The sequence below is a fragment of the Acanthochromis polyacanthus genome, chromosome 7 (genome assembly GCF_021347895.1).
Source record: "Acanthochromis polyacanthus isolate Apoly-LR-REF ecotype Palm Island chromosome 7, KAUST_Apoly_ChrSc, whole genome shotgun sequence".
Lineage (NCBI taxonomy): Eukaryota > Metazoa > Chordata > Actinopteri > Pomacentridae > Acanthochromis > Acanthochromis polyacanthus.
Window position 1 is genome coordinate 10,266,268 of NC_067119.1, and position 18,128 is coordinate 10,284,395.

The 18,128-nt window shown below is 39.7% G+C and overlaps 2 protein-coding genes across 16 annotated transcripts in view; one reads left to right on the plus strand and one right to left on the minus strand.

The window, feature by feature from the left end:
- The first annotated feature begins 4,344 nt into the window (after positions 1 to 4,344).
- On the plus strand, positions 4,345 to 16,241 carry LOC110969675 (UDP-glucuronosyltransferase 2C1-like). 3 transcript variants are annotated; one of them, XM_051950496.1, is made up of 7 exons: positions 4,345 to 5,107; positions 11,401 to 12,049; positions 12,237 to 12,385; positions 12,550 to 12,681; positions 13,300 to 13,387; positions 13,825 to 14,044; positions 15,350 to 16,241. In XM_051950496.1, exons 1-7 carry the CDS (start codon positions 4,397 to 4,399, stop codon positions 15,633 to 15,635), a joined length of 2,235 nt encoding a protein of 744 aa, XP_051806456.1. In that variant the 5' UTR covers positions 4,345 to 4,396; the 3' UTR covers positions 15,636 to 16,241. The 3 variants fall into 3 exon arrangements, with proteins under 3 accessions (XP_051806456.1, XP_051806454.1, XP_051806455.1); XM_051950494.1 differs by lacking the exons at positions 11,401 to 12,049; positions 12,237 to 12,385; positions 12,550 to 12,681; ... (1 more) ...; positions 13,825 to 14,044; positions 15,350 to 16,241 and adding exons at positions 5,274 to 5,422; positions 5,587 to 5,718; positions 6,288 to 6,375; positions 7,483 to 7,702; positions 9,317 to 10,175 and having other exon boundaries at positions 4,363 to 5,114; XM_051950495.1 differs by lacking the exon at positions 4,345 to 5,107 and having other exon boundaries at positions 11,317 to 12,049.
- Positions 9,389 to 18,128, minus strand: part of LOC110971137 (apoptosis-enhancing nuclease-like) — an 87,166-nt gene continuing 78,426 nt past the window's right edge. For all 13 annotated transcript variants that reach the window (XR_007942918.1, XR_007942912.1, XR_007942919.1 and 10 more), the window contains one exon: positions 9,389 to 9,538. The gene's annotated coding sequence lies outside the window, so the exon portion shown is untranslated. The remainder of the gene's footprint in view (positions 9,539 to 18,128) is intronic.

An 18,128-nucleotide genomic window follows, 5' to 3' on the forward strand; every position in this document is an offset into this window, starting at 1 on the left:
TGTTTGCTGCAGTCCTGTGGCGACTGTGTGGACACAAAGCTGACCTCTGCTCTGTCCACTGACCAGAGGCTGGGAAACAGCACTCCATGCGAGCGCTTAACTTGTGCCCCCGAGGTCAGAGGTCGCTCTGGAGTCAAACACTGTCCGGTTGACCAGCGTGCAGATGGAGCTTTCTGACGGTAAACGCCACTTTGTTGCTGCACGGAGTGTTTGACAAGCTCTGAAGCCGTAACTACTGAGCAGAAAGGCTGGAACTGCTTGAAAGGAGGCCGAAGAAGCCAAACAGTTCATTCCTGGTAGGTTTAAACCATCCATGTGGACACTAAAAAATCTAATCAATGATAGATGCTGCTGTGCAATTAGACGTGTGCTTTAGTTAACACCATTAAACGATCAAAACAGATGAAAATCAATGACAGTTCCAAATTACAGTTCTAACTCCACAACTGCAACCACAGATTATTTTAGATGTACGTAGTTTAGTCTTTAAAATCCCCAGAAAATAGTCCAAAATGCCCATTATAGTCAGTCCAAATTTAGACTAACAGTCCAAAACAAAAAAATATTCAGTTTGCAATGAGAGAAAAGCAACAAATCCCTCCAGTATAGAAGCTGTTACTAGCAAATATCTGGCTTTTAATTTTTGTAAGTTATCAAAAATTGTTGTATATCAATTTTCTGTCAATCAATAAACTAATTAATGGACTATTTGCTTTACATATCCACAGTTTTCTTTGCCCCCTCTCCCTGTTTAGCAGCCATTTAAACTGAGGTCAGGCATTTACTCGCCTAATCGTCTGTTGTGACTGTAGAAAATGTGGCCCGTTTTAACCAACTGAGCTGAAGAGTAAACACAGAGATGCTTTCGGGTGCTTTAACTCCGGCTGTTAAAACTCTGGCTAATGGTGTGTAAACGACACAGAGGGCAGCTGGACACACCGACTGCAAGCCTGTGGGAAGCGACAGGTGACTCTTTGTAATCCTACAAAAATACTAAACTAATCATATTGCACTGGCAGAATGACAACTCCTGTACAGCAGCAGTCTGGCTCTGACAGCATACGTTTGGGGGGTGTTTAAGTCGTGTGCAATTTCACAGTGAATCCAGCAATTTCATGAAGAATTGAAAAAATAAGAACTTAAATGGCTGTTTATTAATAATTCAACCTCCGGTTAATGAGAAAAAAACAGTTTTTGTTGAAATTCAGACTCCCTAATGTTCTATTATTCAATCATATCCTAAAACCGGATAGAAAAGCATGTGACAGCGTTTGCCTACATGCTGTCAGGCTGTGAAATGCATTTTGCTGATGCACCTTATTTACAGAAACCGCCCAATCGCAGTACAAGCACTACTCTGACCTCAACTTTCCGGCAGGATTATGAAACCCTGCATTGAAAATAATAACAAATCTGTACGCTCCTCATTCCCTCCACCAAGTATATTTGCCTGATTGACTATTCTCTCCCAAGTATGTGGGTAATCGTCTATTGAGAGCACATTTCCTTATCAGCGTCTAGCACACTGTCTGAATCCGTTATCACAATGGGCCAGATCAGTGCAGGCAGCCCCTCGCTCTCCCGGCTGAGGCGCCCATGAAAAAGAATTTCTGGAGTTGGGTGCCAACCGATAGGCCATGAGCTCTTTATCCCCTTAAAGCCAATTCACACTCTGCATGTTTAAATATCTCAGCTCAACCCCTGCCCTCCCACTCCCGTCACACACTCAAACCCCCTCCTCCTCCTCTGCTCTTGCTCTCCCTCACCCATCCACGGCTGCAAGTCCAAGCGAGGACCGCCGCCGTGTCCGACCTGCAGCCCGGGTGTGTGGGTGGGTGGGATGCAGGTGCAGGGCTGGTTAGATGGTGAGAGAGGAGGGGAGTCCTCCATTGTTGGCCTGGACAGCACCCTCTCTCCTCTGGAGCACCCTCTGATGGGGGAGCCCACTGACAATCACACATCCTAATCTGATTATGCAAATATCTACTTCAAAAAGCAATACGCTGTAACCCTTAGCCTGTGGTGGAAAGACAGCGAGAAAGAGGGAAGGAAGGAGAGGAAGCAGCAGGAATGTGGATAGGAAACGGGAGACGGGTGAATTTCAGAGGAAAATTAAATACAAGGGCAAAAATGCAGTTAGAGACTCGCAGGTTCTGCAAGTCTGTTTGCAACACCCTGATTCACCCATTATTAGTTTGTCTCAAACATCCTCTGCACCACCAGGGGAGGTCTAAGGATGAAAACAGTATACACTTACTCGCTCTGAATGGCCACTGATTCCCTCAACAGGGCATTGAATCCAATATTCAAATGCTCATTGTTTTTCCAGGCGCTCCTGAGTCCAGTGTCAAAAGGAATCTACAATGTTAATGAGGGGGACAAAGTACCCAGAGTTAAGATTTAGACGCCCAAACAACCAGAGGTGACATTTCCCAAGAACAACACTGACTCCAGAAAGCATGGCAGACAACCCCCACCTACCAAATATTCAGAGAGAGCTGACCTCTTTGGCCCCAGCCAGTTTCTGAGATCAGCTGCCTGTTTTTCTATTAGCAGATATGTCTCTTGGGGAAACGTTTATAAAATGTCATGTTAGCACCTACAGAAAGCTGTAGGAAGGAACAACAGTACTTTCAGCTAAATGCTAACATTACAATGTTCAACATCACAATAGCTGAGTGTATTAGTGTGGCAACAACAATGCTAACTTAATGCGATGATGCGATCAGAGAAGTTATTACAGTTCTGCCTGACAAAAACAAAACTGTGTAACAAAAGTTAGCAAACTGTCTGATGTAAAGCTTGTGCCGATGGTTTACTACAACTCAGGAGGTGAGAGTCACTAGGAAACGTGCAGCATGAATACCTAAACAACATCCTGAGCCATTTCAACCAGAAGATGCTGATACATTTCATTGGATATGTAAAAATTTTAACCTGTTTATGGCATTAGATGAAAATTATTATTGTCAATTGAAGAAGGCAATTTCTGGGAGTTGATTTAACACCAAAGAACTGATTTCTTTTTCAAAGTTACATGTGTCCACGTTTTAGTCTGTGAAAATGATCCCTTCCTGCCGTAGCCCTATAAGGTGCAGTCAATTCCAGCCATTTTCAGTACAAAAAATCACTAATATTTTATTTGTAAATAAAAATATGACGAGAAATACAGGGAATATTCGACGCACATCACGAGGTGCATTTCCTCGAAAACAACCTATTCGTGGATTATATACCAACTTCAAGACATGTTTTGGACAAAATAGTTTACTGGCTTGTTTTGTCTAGATGTCCAAGATCGGATTATGGCCGTTTTTTTGTGGAATATTTTCATCTGTGTGCAATAATGAACCCGCAAATGCGAGTCGCGCTGTGTACATTAAAGCCGTGTATAGAGAACGGATGGATGGATAATCGTTGTCGGACAAATGTGTTTTTCTCACCCGCTGTGGTAATCACACCTGAAAGTGGTTTATACCGGCGGATTCATGAGAATCTAAGCTTTCCATAGGTGTATAATGTTTCTATCATCGAGTTGGCAGTGTCGTTCTATTTTGAAAAATGCTTATGTAGATATCAAAACGGCCCGCCCGCGGGCCGCTGAACCTTAACAGTTAAACTGGCTCACACCATTGCTTTGTCTACATTGTGCGGATTTACATATATCCTGCCCCTCTGTCCACTCACAACAGCTCAAAGATTTCAATTGGAATCATCCCAAACTCTACCAAATCTCATTTGCATCTATCCAACAGTTGGTGCAACATTCACTAAAATAAAAAAAAGTCAACCTCTTGGTGCCAATGAAGTAAAAGTCAGGGGAGCTAAAGTCAGTCAGCTTCATCCTCTGCAGAACATGTCCAAAGAACACAGCTTCACATTCAAAAGAAATATTACCAACCAACACAGCCATCCCTGGAGCTACAACCTTTATGTGGACAAAACTTAAAACACTTTGAATCCTAAAAGCCCAATAACGGTAAAATGACCGAAAACAACATCTTAACCTAAAAAAGAGCACTTGCTCTGTCTAACACACAGTCACAATTCAGAGATATGCGGGGAAATTTTGCACTGACCCCCACTACTTCCTCAGATTATGCAAGAGTGTCCAAACTCATTGAGCTGCAGTCATTCTTTTGTGTTACTTCACTACGTCTCTCCTCTACCAGCAGCTACAGTCTGGAGCTCTGAGGACAGTCTTCGCATTCCATTTGTGGATTTCTTGTACAGGTTTTTGCTTTGTATTACCGTTACCTTTCACCTGTTATCTCATATGTCATGCAGCTCAAAGAAGAACATAGGTCGACTTTATTTGGTTAATAATTACCATTAGAGGAGCACCTTTGAAAAAATATCTGGGCACAGCTGGCATTTCCACTGAACAACAGCCACCATGGAGCTGCGTCTCTCTGCTTGTGTCCTGCTGGTACTTTGCATGACTTGGAGTGTAAATGGAGGAAAGATTTTAGTATGGTTTACTGAAGGCAGCCACTGGATTAACATGAAGCCGGTGCTGGACACGCTGATCGACAGAGGACATCAGGTGACAGTCCTGGTCCCAAGCTCATCATTATTCATGAACAGCAGTGAACCCTCACGTTTTCGCTACGAACCCTTCAATGTCTCTGTTTCAGTGGAGGACTTGGAGAAACTGTTGAATGACTTCCTTGAATTCTCCATGTATGAGATGGATCATATGAGCTACTTGCAGATTTACATCAGAGTCATAGAGTTAATGAAGAATGAAATGAAGAATTCTTTACAAGTATTGGACGGTGTGCTGAAATCAGAAACCATGATGAAGAAGTTGAAGGAGGGAAACTATGACCTTCTCCTGTCTGACCCCATTTACCCTGGCAGTGACTTAGCCGCAGACATTCTGGGCATTCCCCTCATCTTCTCCTTGCGCTTCTCCTTAGCTAATAACTGGGAGAGGCTGTGTGGTCAGGTACCTGCTCCACCTTCCTTTGTTCCTGGTGCTATGAGCAAACTTAGAGACAAGATGGATTTCTCAGAGAGGATATGGAATGTTCTCTTCTACACTGTGCAGGACGTTCTGATGGAGTATGCCATGTGGAAAGACCTAGATAAATATTACTCTGAAGTCAAAGGTAAGTGGCTGAGAAAGAACACATTTTGTTTGGATCACATTAAGTCCAATGAACTGCAGTGATTATATATTTAACCACATGGCATAACATGAGAAAATGTCCTGTATATTCTCAAGTACTGGTGAAACTTCATAATCCATTTCTTTTGCAATGCAACAGGAACACCCACCAGTGCCTGTGAGATGATGGGCAGAGCAGACATCTGGTTGATGAGAACCTACTGGGATTTTGAATTCCCTCGTCCTCTCCTCCCCAACTTCAAATATGTTGGTGGGATCCACTGCAGACCTGCTAAACCTTTACCAAAGGTAGGACTGTCTCCACTTTTACAAGCCTGTTAATCTGTCATTACAACACAGCTGTACAGTATTCCTGACTTAAACAATGAAGAGAGCCAGCAGTCAAAATGCTGAGCAAGGAAACGTAAACAGCTGTTTGACTGACTGATAGAGAATATTCTTCTTTCTGACAGGAAATGGAACAATTTGTCAATAGTTCTGGAGACGCTGGCATCGTGGTCTTCACATTAGGATCCATGATCAACAACATCACCACAGAGAAGGCAAACATGATAGCTGCAGGCCTCGCTCAGATCCCTCAAAAGGTCAGAAGACCATCAGTCTGTGCTAACTGGAACCACCTTCAATAACCCTCAAACTATTTTATAGATGAAGCATCATCTGCTACAGAGTCAGTGCAGAACTCAACCCAGTGCTTTCAAATGTCTCAGTCAGTTAACTGTGAACCTCTATACATTAGTGCTGACTGCAAGATTAAGAAATTTCAAGCTGGAAGAGCTTTGATCTTTTAAAAATCCTCTTTGCTCTGTAGGCATCATTTAGCTCCATTCTCAGATCCTCAGTCGGTTGGTCAGAGGACCCCCATGGTTATTCTGTTACTACCATGTTTGAAGAATTTAACAGCTCTGGTTTGTCACCATGACAACTCTAATGAGTCCAAATGAGTTTACTGCTTGAAAAACTGTTTTAAAATCAGAAAATACACATACAACTACATTCCCTATGTCAAGTAAAAATAAGTTATCATAAATGACTATTTTTCTAAATTGAAATATGGCACCATAGATCTTTTAATCCAAAGCTATAAAGTGAATGATGACAAAATGATCACTGCGTTAGTCTAAGAATTCGTTTTTTTTACTGTTGTCTACAGGTTCTGTGGAGATACAGCGGAGAAAAACCAAAAACTCTGGGTCCCAACACCAAATTATATGACTGGATCCCTCAGAATGACCTATTGGGTGAGTAACTTTGGTATCCATCACGTTATTGAAGGATATGAAAAAAAAACAAATAACTTTGTTTTTTACCATCAGGAAAAGATACAATGTTCATACAATCAAATGACAATCAAATCACTTTAACAAAAACCTTTTGCTGTTTGCTAAAAAGTGTACCTGGAGCTTATCTCACTAAAATAAATAATAATTTTTTATTGTTTTTTTTGTTTGTTTTTTTTAGTTGTGGGCATTTCCTTCATTTACTTTGTGGATTTAATGCAACGTAAAATACTATTTCTGCTTAAACAATGTGAGCACAATACAACTTGTTGTTCCTACAGCAATAAATGTTATCTTAATTTAATATTGTATGTTGTGTAAACCCTTGTCCTAGTTTACTTTAGATTTTGATCTGTTATCTTATTGCCAGGCGTGAACTAACCATGACGTCACTCGTTGGTTTCAACGCCGAGAAAATGAAGCCCGGATTTTGCTACTTCCTGGTTGCCATTTTGGATTTTTTGGAGCCAGTGACGTAAAAAGCGTCATCAAACAGGCTGGACCGGAGAGCAATTCGGGGCAGGACCAGTCTATGGGCGGGCCAGACTGAGAGCTGAAGACTCTCTTATCCCGCCCACATTTTACCGCAGAGGGTTCTGTTGCTGCTTTTGGAATAAAAGGATCTGTCAATCATTCCAGACAAGACTGTCTATCAAGTATAGCCACGCCTCCTGGCTCCGCCAACTTTAACGATTTATTTAAAATTCAGTATTGATTTATTTTAAGATCGGCCACCTGATCTCTCATTTTGACCATGAAAACTAACAGGAAAAAAATCCTGAGTTGTAGAAAATCAGTCTATCAAATTTTATTTTTCCGGTGATGAATTGGGGTCAATAGAGCAAAAGCTTTTTGGAGCCAACCATAGCGGACGGCATGATATTGCAAGTTTTTGACACTTCCGGGTGGGCTTCATTTTTGGAGCCAGATGCTACGTCCATCTTTATATACAGTCTATGCTTATTGCACAGTTCAAGTATTTGTTTGAACATGCAAATCTATTTCTGTCTAACTCCTCTGGTCATCTCCAGTAATAATACATGTTTCATGATTTCTGCCACAAATCAGGTCACCCTAAAACCAGAGCTTTCATCACTCATGGAGGCACAAACGGGATTTACGAGGCCATCTACCACGGTGTTCCAATGGTGGGCATCCCCATGTTCGCTGACCAGCCAGACAACTTGGTCCACATGAAGGCTAAAGGAGCTGCAGTTACTGTGGACCTGAACTTCATGAAGAGTGAGGACCTTACAGACGCCATCAACACTGTCATCAACAACAAATCGTAAGTTCTCCTACAGTCTGCACTTTCAGGGCATTAAAGGTATTGAAACATTGTTTTCTTTGTGCTTTTTTTGGAGCGTTCACATTAATAATACAGTTGCTCACTCTTGGCATTCTCTCAATGAGCTTCATGAGGAAGTCACCAGAAATGGTTTTCCAACAGTCTTGAAGGAATTCCCAGAGATGCTGAGCACTTGTTGGCTATTTTGCCTTCACTTTGTGGTTCATCTAATCCCAAACCATCTGGACTGGGTTTAGGTCAGGTGACTGTGGAGGCCAGGTCATCTGACGCAGTGCTACATCACTCTCCTTCTTGGTCAAATGGCACTTACACAGCCTGGAGGTGTGTTTGGGGTCATTGTTGTGTTAAAAAATAGGCCAAAGATCAAAGCACATTTTTCCACTGGTCTAATGTCCATTCCTTGTGTTTCTTGGCCCAAACAAATCTCTTCTACTTGTTGCTTTTCCTTCGCAGTGGTTTCTTAACAGCTGTTTGTGTGATTTTCCCAGTCTCTTCTGAACAGTTTATGGAGAGATGTGTCTGTCTTTACTTAGCTGGTTGGTTGGTTCTTGCCATAATAGGGATTCTAACAGTTGTCAAATACGGCTGTCAACTGTGAACCAACTGATGGTCGCAACCTCATTAAAAAGGGAAGAAATTCCACAAATGAACCTTGACAAGGCACACCTATGAAGTGAAAACCATTTCAGGTGACTACCTCATGAAGTTCATTGAGAGATGGCTAAGTGTTTCCAAAGCAGTAATTAAAGCAAAGGGTGACTACTTTGAGGACTCTTGAATATAAAACATCTTGATGGTTATGTCAGAATTGTTTGCTACATAACACCATATATATCTTACTTCATAGTTTTGAGGTCTTCAATATGTATCTACAATGTAAAAAAGTGTAAAAGAAAGAAAGAAGGAAAGAAAGAAAAAAAAACATAGAATGACAAGGTGTGTCCAAACTTTTGAGTGGGAGTGTACGTCGAGAGCATTTTTATTGGAGGAAAAATCTGCTTTGGTCATTATTGGAAGACCACCGTCTCAGATACAAAAGTCCCATTGTAGAGCAGTATTACTGAGGACAACCATTCAGCTCATGGTCTGGTTTCATTCCTGCCCTCAGAAAAATGACAAATAAATTTGGACCAACGACATGAGAAACAAGTTTGATCACCAAGCAGTTAGATTACTGAACATTAGATATTTTACATTCTCACAGCGAGTGAAAATGTAAATGATCATTACTGATTAACATTGATAATTTTCGTTCATATTTATTGTTACTTTTAGGAGCTGAGAGAGAGCCAGGGCATGTGCATTTCATTGTACAACTTCCAACAAACAACTGTACCTTTAAAATGTACATAACAATGAACTTGACTTCAATTCAAACCACTGACTTTCAAACGTCACAATAAGATAATAAAACCCTCGGATGGCTTTTACCCCCTCACACATGTGCTTATCTGAAAGAAATGTAAGTTGGAAATACAAAATAAAACACATGTCCCTGCTTTTATCCCTCATCTTGATTCGGTGAACAATCTTGGAAGTATTAAAGTTAAAACTACAGTGTGATAATATGTATTCATCTCTATACATTGACAGGTACAAGGAAAATGCTATGCGACTGTCCAGTATCCACCACGACAGACCCATGAGTGCCCTGGATGAGTCCGTGTTCTGGATTGAGTTCACCATGAGAAACAAAGGGGCAAAGCACTTGAGGGTCCAGGCCCACCAGCTCACCTGGTACCAGTATCACAGCCTGGATGTCATAGCCTTCCTCCTCACCATAGTTCTGCTCCTGATATTCCTCTTTGTCAAGACCTGCAGCTTCTGCTTCCAGAGGTGCTGTGGCAGGAAAGGAAAGACAAAGAGAAAGGCTGAGTGACGGACTGAACAGAAGTGTGATTGATAAAGAACTGATGCGCGAATAAACTGGTTGTGTATTGGTGGAAAAACATGTAACGTAACCTGGATTTGAGAATTTGTCACCACTTTCAAAGTTGCTTTTAAAAACTCTTTTTGATTTGCTCTTTTAAATATTAATTTCTGACATTAGTGCTAATTTACATCACTGATGTCAATTTCACATTAAATTCTGAATGTTTATTGGCTGGTGTGAATTTAAGACACAGATTTCATTCTGTGTCTTTACTTGAATAATACTGATGTCAGGTTTTCTCAGCACACTATAGTGCCATCACAAATATTTCTACAGACATGGACAAAAGAGCTGAAAATACATTTTTACACAAATCAAGTGATACAATTAAACCAAAAACTAAATTGCCTTCCATGTCTCAGAACCAACAGAGCTTCACAGAAACAGACATGACATTTACGCATAACTATCCTGTCATGTATGAACAGTGAAGATTGTTTTGTTTTATTTCAATCATTTTTTTCAGTTTTCCCATCTTCTTTGATTTTCTTTAAAATAAAATGTTTTTTCTGCTTCAAATATATGTTTATTTGATTACATTTCATTAGAATGCCTAACAATACTCAGTGCCACAAGTGCAACAAGTCTTCTACATACAAAGGCAGAAACACAATCTACTGAATTAGCCAATCAAGGTTGATCAAAACAAGCAGAGGAATACAGTTTCTAAATGCCTGGCTGATAGTTCACCTCTTATTGTGTGAAGTTGACCAAATTCTATCAACACTTGTTAATGATTAAAAGTAACCACAAGCTTATTGTGTAGCTGTGGGTGTGTTTATAGTGCAGTAGACCCAGAACTTCCTGGAGAGATTCCCCCAGGAAGAACTGGAAAGTATCGCTGAGGGGAGGGATGTCTAGAATGACCCGTCTCGTCTGCTGCCTCTGTGACCCAAACACAGATATGCATAAGAACATAAATGGATGGATTATTACTGATAAAACCCTCTTAACAACTATCTATAGTCTAATGTTGGGTTCATTATAAATCCAGGTGGAGTATCACAGTAACATTACTGAATTTCATATTAAACCTCCACACAAACAAGAAATAGCTGCAAAATGTGACACTGTTGGTCTTTGTCATTGCATCATGTTCTTTGCATATTTTATCATAAATTATCAAACTGTTCAGAGGTAATTAAAGTTAGTTTGTAATGTAGCTTTTAAATTTAATGGAGGTCTTGCATTACCCAATTTATAGTTTTATTATGGGTCAACACACATTCACAAATTCATATATTGACTTCAGACTCCTGGGTTGTCATGGTGTAAACTAGAGGCTCAGTTACTCTCTTCATCTTCCCTAACGACCTTACTCTCCTCCTCCCTGCCATTGAATCCCTCTAATTTTACAGGTAATCCTTTGATGCTTTCCTGCCTTAAGATTTGGGTACAATTCAGGCGCCATTTTAAATTTGTGTCACCATCCAATTATCCATGTCTTTAAATTCATTCATTTTTCCTTCCTTTTTATTAAAATTCATTTATATATGGTTTTTATCTACCACCACTGTGCACGTTGCATAGTTACATTACCGTTTATCTGTTATCTCATACGTCACGCAGCTCATAGAAGAACACAGGTCAACTTTATTTGGTTAATAATTACCCTTACACGGGCATCTCTATAAAACGATCTGGCCACAACTGCCATTCCCACTCAACAGCCACCATGGAGCTGCGTCTCTCTGCTTGCGTCCTGCTGGTACTTTGCATGACTTGGAGGGTAAATGGAGGAAAGATTTTAGTGTGGTATACGGACGGCAGCCACTGGATTAACATGAAGCCGGTGCTGAACACGCTGATCGACAGAGGACATCAGGTGACGGTCCTGGTCCCAAGCTCATCATTATTCATGAACAGCAGTGAACCCTCCCGTTTTCATTATGAACCCTTCAACATCACTGTTTCAGTGGAGGACTTGGACAAACAGAACGACGACTACTTTGAATTCGCCATGTATGAGATGCATGATATGAGCTACTTGCAGTTCTACATCAGAGTCATAGAGTTAATGAAGAATGAAATGAAGATTTCTTTACAAGTAATGGACGGTGTGCTGAAATCAGAAACCATCAAGAAGAAGTTGAAGGAGGGAAACTATGACCTTCTCCTGTCTGACCCCATTTACCTTGGCAGTGACTTAGTAGCAGACATTCTGGGCATCCCTCTCGTCTTCTCCTTGCGCTTCTCCTTAGCTAATAACTGGGAGAGGCTGTGTGGTCAGGTACCTGCTCCACCTTCCTTTGTTCCTGGTGCTATGAGCAAACTCACAGACAAGATGGATTTCTCAGAGAGAATATGGAGCGTTCTCTTCTACACTGTGCAGGACGTTGTGGTGGACTATGTCATGTGGAAGGAAATGGATAAATATTACTCTGAAGTCAAAGGTGAGTGGCTGAGAAAGAACACACTTTTTGTATGGATCACTTTAAGTCTAATGACGAAAGAATTGCTTTGGATGAACTGCAGTGATTTTATATTTAATCACACGGGATAAAATGCTATGAGAACATTTGCTGTATATTCTGAAGTACTGGTGAAACTTCATAATCCATTTCTTTTGCAATGCAACAGGAACACCCACCAGTGCCTGTGAGATGATGGGCAGAGCAGACATCTGGTTGATGAGAACCTACTGGGATTTTGAATTCCCTCGTCCTCTCCTCCCCAACTTCAAATATGTTGGTGGGATCCACTGCAGACCTGCTAAACCTTTACCAAAGGTAGGACTGTCTCCACTTTTACAAGTCTGTTAATCTGTCATTACAACACAGCTGTACAGTATTCCTGACTTAAACAATGAAGAGAGCCAGCAGTCAAAACGCTGAGCAAGGAAAAGTAAACAGCTGTTTGACTGACTGATAGAGAATATTCTTCTTTCTGACAGGAAATGGAACAATTTGTCAATAGTTCTGGAGATGCTGGCATCGTGGTCTTCACATTAGGATCCATGATCAAGAACATCACCACAGAGAAGGCAAACATGATAGCTGCAGGCCTCGCTCAGATCCCTCAAAAGGTCAGAGGACCATCAGTCTGTGCCAACTGGAACCACCTTCAATAACCCTCAAACTGTTTTATAGATGGAGCATCATCTGCTACAGAGTCAGTGCAGAACTCAACCCAGTGCTTTCAAACGTCTCAGTCAGTTAACTGTGAACCTCTATATATTACTGCTGACTTCGAGATTAAGAAATTTCAAGCTGGAAGAGCTTTGATCTTTTAAAAATCCTCCTTGCTCTGTAGGCATCATTTAGCTCTATTCTCAGACCCTCAGTCGGTTGGTCAGAGGAGCCCCATGGTTATTCTGCTACTACCATGTTTGAAGAATTTATCAGCTCTGGTTTGTCACCATGACAACTCTAACGAGCCCAAATGAGTTCATTCCTAAAAAAAAAAAAAAAAAAACAGTTTAAAATTCAGAGAACAGAGAAATATTAAATAAAAGGACATGACCATTTGGAGGAAGTCTTACTTCTGCAAATTATTTGATGGCATCAATTCATATTGGCTAAATTCTGTACGTCAATTGAAAATAATTTATAAAAAATTATGTATTTAATCCAATGATTAAATACATTGTGCAAAAATGATCATGGTGTTACTCTTTAAAAACATTTTTGACTGCTGTTAATAGGTTCTGTGGAGATACAGTGGAGAAAAACCAAAAACTCTGGGTCCCAACACCAAATTATATGACTGGATCCCTCAGAACGACCTACTGGGTGAGCAACTTTGGTATCCGTCACATTTCTGGACAACTGATCCAAAGGTCAGAGGTTCAAACCCTGATGCGGCCACTGTCGGGCTCTTGAGCAAGACCCTTAAGCCTTCCTGCTCCAGTCGCGCCATTCCATGCTCTGATCTGTGAAAATTGCAAATTTCCCTTCATGGGATTCATAAGGATAAAAAAACAAAAACAGCTATTTGTTTCTGCTTGAACAACGTGAGCACAATAAAACTGGTTGTTCAAACAGCAATAAATATCATCTGGATTAAATACTGCTTGTCATGTAAACCCTTGTCCTAGTTTAGTTGATTCTGATCTGTTATCTTGTTGCACAAGTTAAGTATTTATTTGAACATGCAAATCTATTTCTGTCTAACTCCTCTGGTCATCTCTAGTAATAATGAATGCTTCATGATTTCTGCCACAAATCAGGTCACCCTAAAACCAGAGCTTTCATCACTCATGGAGGCACAAATGGGATTTACGAGGCCATCTACCACGGTGTTCCAATGGTGGGCATCCCACTGTTTGCTGACCAGCCAGATAACATGGTCCACATGAAGGCTAAAGGAGCTGCAGTCACTGTGGACCTGAACTTCATGAAGAGTGAGGACCTTACAGATGCCATCAACACGGTCATCAATGACAAATCGTAAGTTCTCCTACAGGTCTGCACTTTCAGGGCATTAAAGGTATTGAAACATTGTTTTCTTTGTGCTTTTTAGAGAGTTCACATTAATAATATGGGTGTCAGATTGACATGTCCTGAAGGAACCATGGTCTTTCTTTGGATTGTGGCATTTTGTTGCTGCTTTTTGAGATCTTTTGGCCAACTTCACTTTGTCAGACAGGTTCTATTTAAGTGATGTCTTGATTAAACAAGTCAAGAGGTAATCAGGCTTGGGTGTGGTCAGTAAAATTGAACAAGCTTTCCAAAAAATGTGATTAGCCACAATTAACTCTAAATTTAACGGGGGGGTTACTTCATTTTCTCATAGGGTCAGGTAAGTTTGGATAGCTTTTCTTCTTTTAAAACATTAAATCATCATTGAAAAACTGCCTTTTCTTTTACTTTGGTTATCTTTGTCAATATTTAAATTTGCTTGATGTTCTTAAAAATTAAAGTGGGAGAAATCTTTAAAAAAAATAAGAATTCGAGAAGGGGGGCAAATACTTTTTCAGAGCACTGCTTGACTGTGCTGCAAAATTTCACAGTATTGTGAGACTCAGACACCACAGTGATTCGACAACAATTAGGACACCTCAAGGAAGAAGAGGGACCAATCGATATGGTGTCAAGAAAAACTGTTCAGCAGCCAGTCTATTAACAATGTCTCTGTTGAACCTGAATAATTTTAGATTCTCAGACAGTCAGATCTCAGATTTGCTCTCCTGATCTTTAAGCACCAGTGAAGATTCTCTGTGATACCTTGATAAAACTGAAATATTGTCAAATTCCAATGGGATACATAGAGAGCAAAATCTGCTTTGGCCATTACAGTAGGACTACCATCTCAGATGTCCCACTGAAAAGCAAAGCACTAAAGATTATTGAAGATGTCATTTAGCACGTGGTCTGGTGTCATTCCTGTCCTCAGAAAAATGACTAATAAATTCAGACCAACCACCTTAAAACAGGTCTTGTCTTTAGGCAGTTAAATTACTGAACATTAGCCCATTTACATTTTCACAGTGAGTTATCTCAGATTTGGGGAATTTCATATTTGCTGTTGTTTTTAATTTCCTTTGTATTAAAATAGGATACTAAGATAATAAAACCATTGGATGATTTTATCCCCTCATATACCTGCTTATCTGAAAGAAATTTAAGTTGTAAAATACAAAATATTACATATATCCCTGTTTTCATCCCAAGTCTTTAAAAGGTGAGCAATCTTGAAGTATTAAAGTTAAAACTACAGTGTGATAATATGTATTCATCTCTATACATTGACAGGTACAAGGAAAATGCTATGCGACTGTCCAGTATCCACCACGACAGACCCATGAGTGCCCTGGATGAGTCCGTGTTCTGGATCGAGTTCACCATGAGAAACAAAGGGGCAAAGCACTTGAGGGTCCAGGCCCACCAGCTCACCTGGTACCAGTATCACAGCCTGGATGTCATAGCCTTCCTCCTCACCATAGTTCTGCTCCTGATATTCCTCTTTGTCAAGACCTGCAGCTTCTGCTTCCAGAGGTGCTGTGGCAGGAAAGGAAAGACAAAGAGAAAGGCTGAGTGATGGACTGAACATAAGTGTGATTGATAAAGAACTGATGCGTGAATAAACTGGTTGTGTTATTGGTGGAAAAACATGCAACTTATCCTGGATTGGAGAATTTTTCACCAGTTTCAAAGTTGTTAAAAATAATGTTTTGGTTTGCTCTTTTAAATATTAATTTCTGACGTGTGCTAATTTGCATAACTGCACTGGATGTCAGTTTCACATGAAATTCTGAATGTTTATTGGCTGATGTGAATTTAAGAAAAAAAAGAAAGAAAAAAAATCACAAAGTTACTTAATTCTGTGCCTTTACTTGAATAATACTGATGTCAGGTTTTCTCAGCACACTATAGTGTCATCACAAATATTTCTACCAACATGGACAAATGAACTGAAAATAAAGCTTTTACGCAAATTAAGTGATGTAATTAAACCAAAAATTAAATAGCCTTTCATGTCTCAGAGCTGACAGAGCAATCATAGAAACAGACATGACATTCATGCATTACTGTGTTTGTTTTTTCATGTATGAACAGTGAAGATTGTTTATTTCCTTTCCAGAATTTTTCAGTTTTCCCATCTTCTCCGACTTTCTCAGAAATAAAATCTCTGTTCTGCTTCAAACATGTGTTTATTTGGATTTTTATTTAGATTTCAAGTTGAGTAGATGGTGATCTGCAAATGTTAAGAGGATACTGAAAGAAGTAAAAACATTGTGATAGGATTACTAAGAACTGAAAGAATCATAAAAGTGGATATGTCGGTACTAAAGAAAAAACAAAATACATTTCATCTTCAAGATTGCTACATAAAATTTATCTCACCAACTTGGTCTATAATTCATCTCGTATTTATTTTTTGGGGATCGTGTCCAGTCCACCTCTCTTTCCCTTCAAAGGACACGAGGACAACTCAATTCATGTTTCCAACTCAAACTTTTGTTTTCCATTTAGTTGATTGGTTGTGTTCTTGCAATATGTTGTAAACCTTTAAAGAACACGACCAACCAACTAAATGGAAAACTTTTGTTTTCCATTTAGTTGGTTAGTCGTGCTCTTGCAATATGTTGTAAACCTTTAAAGACAGAAAAACAAAGTTAACACCATCAAACACAGAACCAAGAAAATTTACATATTAACCATTTAAATGAATCAATCGTTTAAGCCTTTTAAAGCAAATAAAAAATAATCCAATTTTTATTAAGTTTCCACATGGTAAGCCTTTTAAATTGAATAACGAACAATCAGCATTTTAGGAAAGTTTAGTAAAGTTTTAACATTTAACAGAACATATATTATATATATATATATATGTATATATATTCTATATTTTTACTTTACTTAAACTCAAAATGAAACATCTTAATTCAAACTCATTGACATAAAATCAATTTAGTAAATGCTGCAGTGCTTTCATTAGCCAATCACACAGCAGTTAACATAAACTCGACCATAAGAAGAAACATTCCAGAATACCAAGAAAGCAAATAAACATTTCACCAACCACTGGTGTCTTTGGACTGAATCCATGAGTGGATTTGGATCTCCTTTGTTCTTTCCTTGTTTCTTTCTCCTCTGAAGACGGTTTGTCTGAATGACTGAGCTTCCCCCAGTCCTTCCCAGGTGCTCTCAATCAGTGATGACTGATCAGGTATCAAGCACCTGTTTGCTGCTACCGGTGCATTCTGGGAAGTTTAGTATTTAGTCCCATGTCCTGAGATTCAGCTCAACACTAGGTTTGTATGTGATAGGTAATAGCACAGAGACCATGCTCTTGGTGACTGAGAGAAAAGCATGATTATCCTTCATTAGAATGCCAAACAATTCTCGGTATCACAAGCACAACAAGTCTTCTACATGTAAAGGCACAAACACAATCAGTCTACTGAAATAGAAAAAAAAAAAAGATCAAAACAGGCAGAGGAACACAGTCCAAATGCCTTGCTAGAAGTTCACCTCTCACTGTGTGAAATTGACTAAATTCTATGAACACTTGTTAATGATTAAATGTAACCACAAGCTTATTGTGTAGCTGTGGGTGTGTTTATAGTACAGTAGACCCAAAACTTGCTGGAGGGATTATATATCTTGTGTGACCTAGCAACGCCTCAGGATCCCCCAGGAAGAACTGGAAAGTACCGCTGAAGGGATAGACGTCTAGAATGACCTGTCTAGTCTGCTGCCTCTGTGACCCAAACACAGATATGCATAAGAACATGAATGGATGGATGGCTTATTACTGATAAAACCCTCAGAACAACTATCTATGGTCTAATGTTGGGTTCACTATTAATCCAGGTGGAGTATCACAGTAACATTACTGAATTTCATACAAAACCTCCATACGAATAAGAAATAGTTGCAAAATGTGACCACTGTTGGTCTTTGTCATTTCATCATTTCTGTTGCATATTTTATCACAAATTATCAAACTATTCAGAAGTAATTAAAGTTAGTTTATCCTGTAGCTTTAAACCTATGAGGACTGAAAAATTTAAATCTACCCAATGAA

What these genes read in the sequence shown, in the direction of transcription:
- LOC110969675 (XM_051950496.1), top strand. Translation starts at nt 4,397, where the DNA reads ATGGAGCTGCGTCTCTCTGCTTGTGTCCTGCTGGTACTTTGCATGACT. An exon ending in TAGATAAATATTACTCTGAA is followed by an intron (nt 5,108 to 11,400) that starts GTCAAAGGTAAG and finishes AATGGAGGAAAG; the next exon opens with ATTTTAGTGTGGTATACGGA. An exon ending in ATATTACTCTGAAGTCAAAG is followed by an intron (nt 12,050 to 12,236) that starts GTGAGTGGCTGA and finishes GCAATGCAACAG; the next exon opens with GAACACCCACCAGTGCCTGT.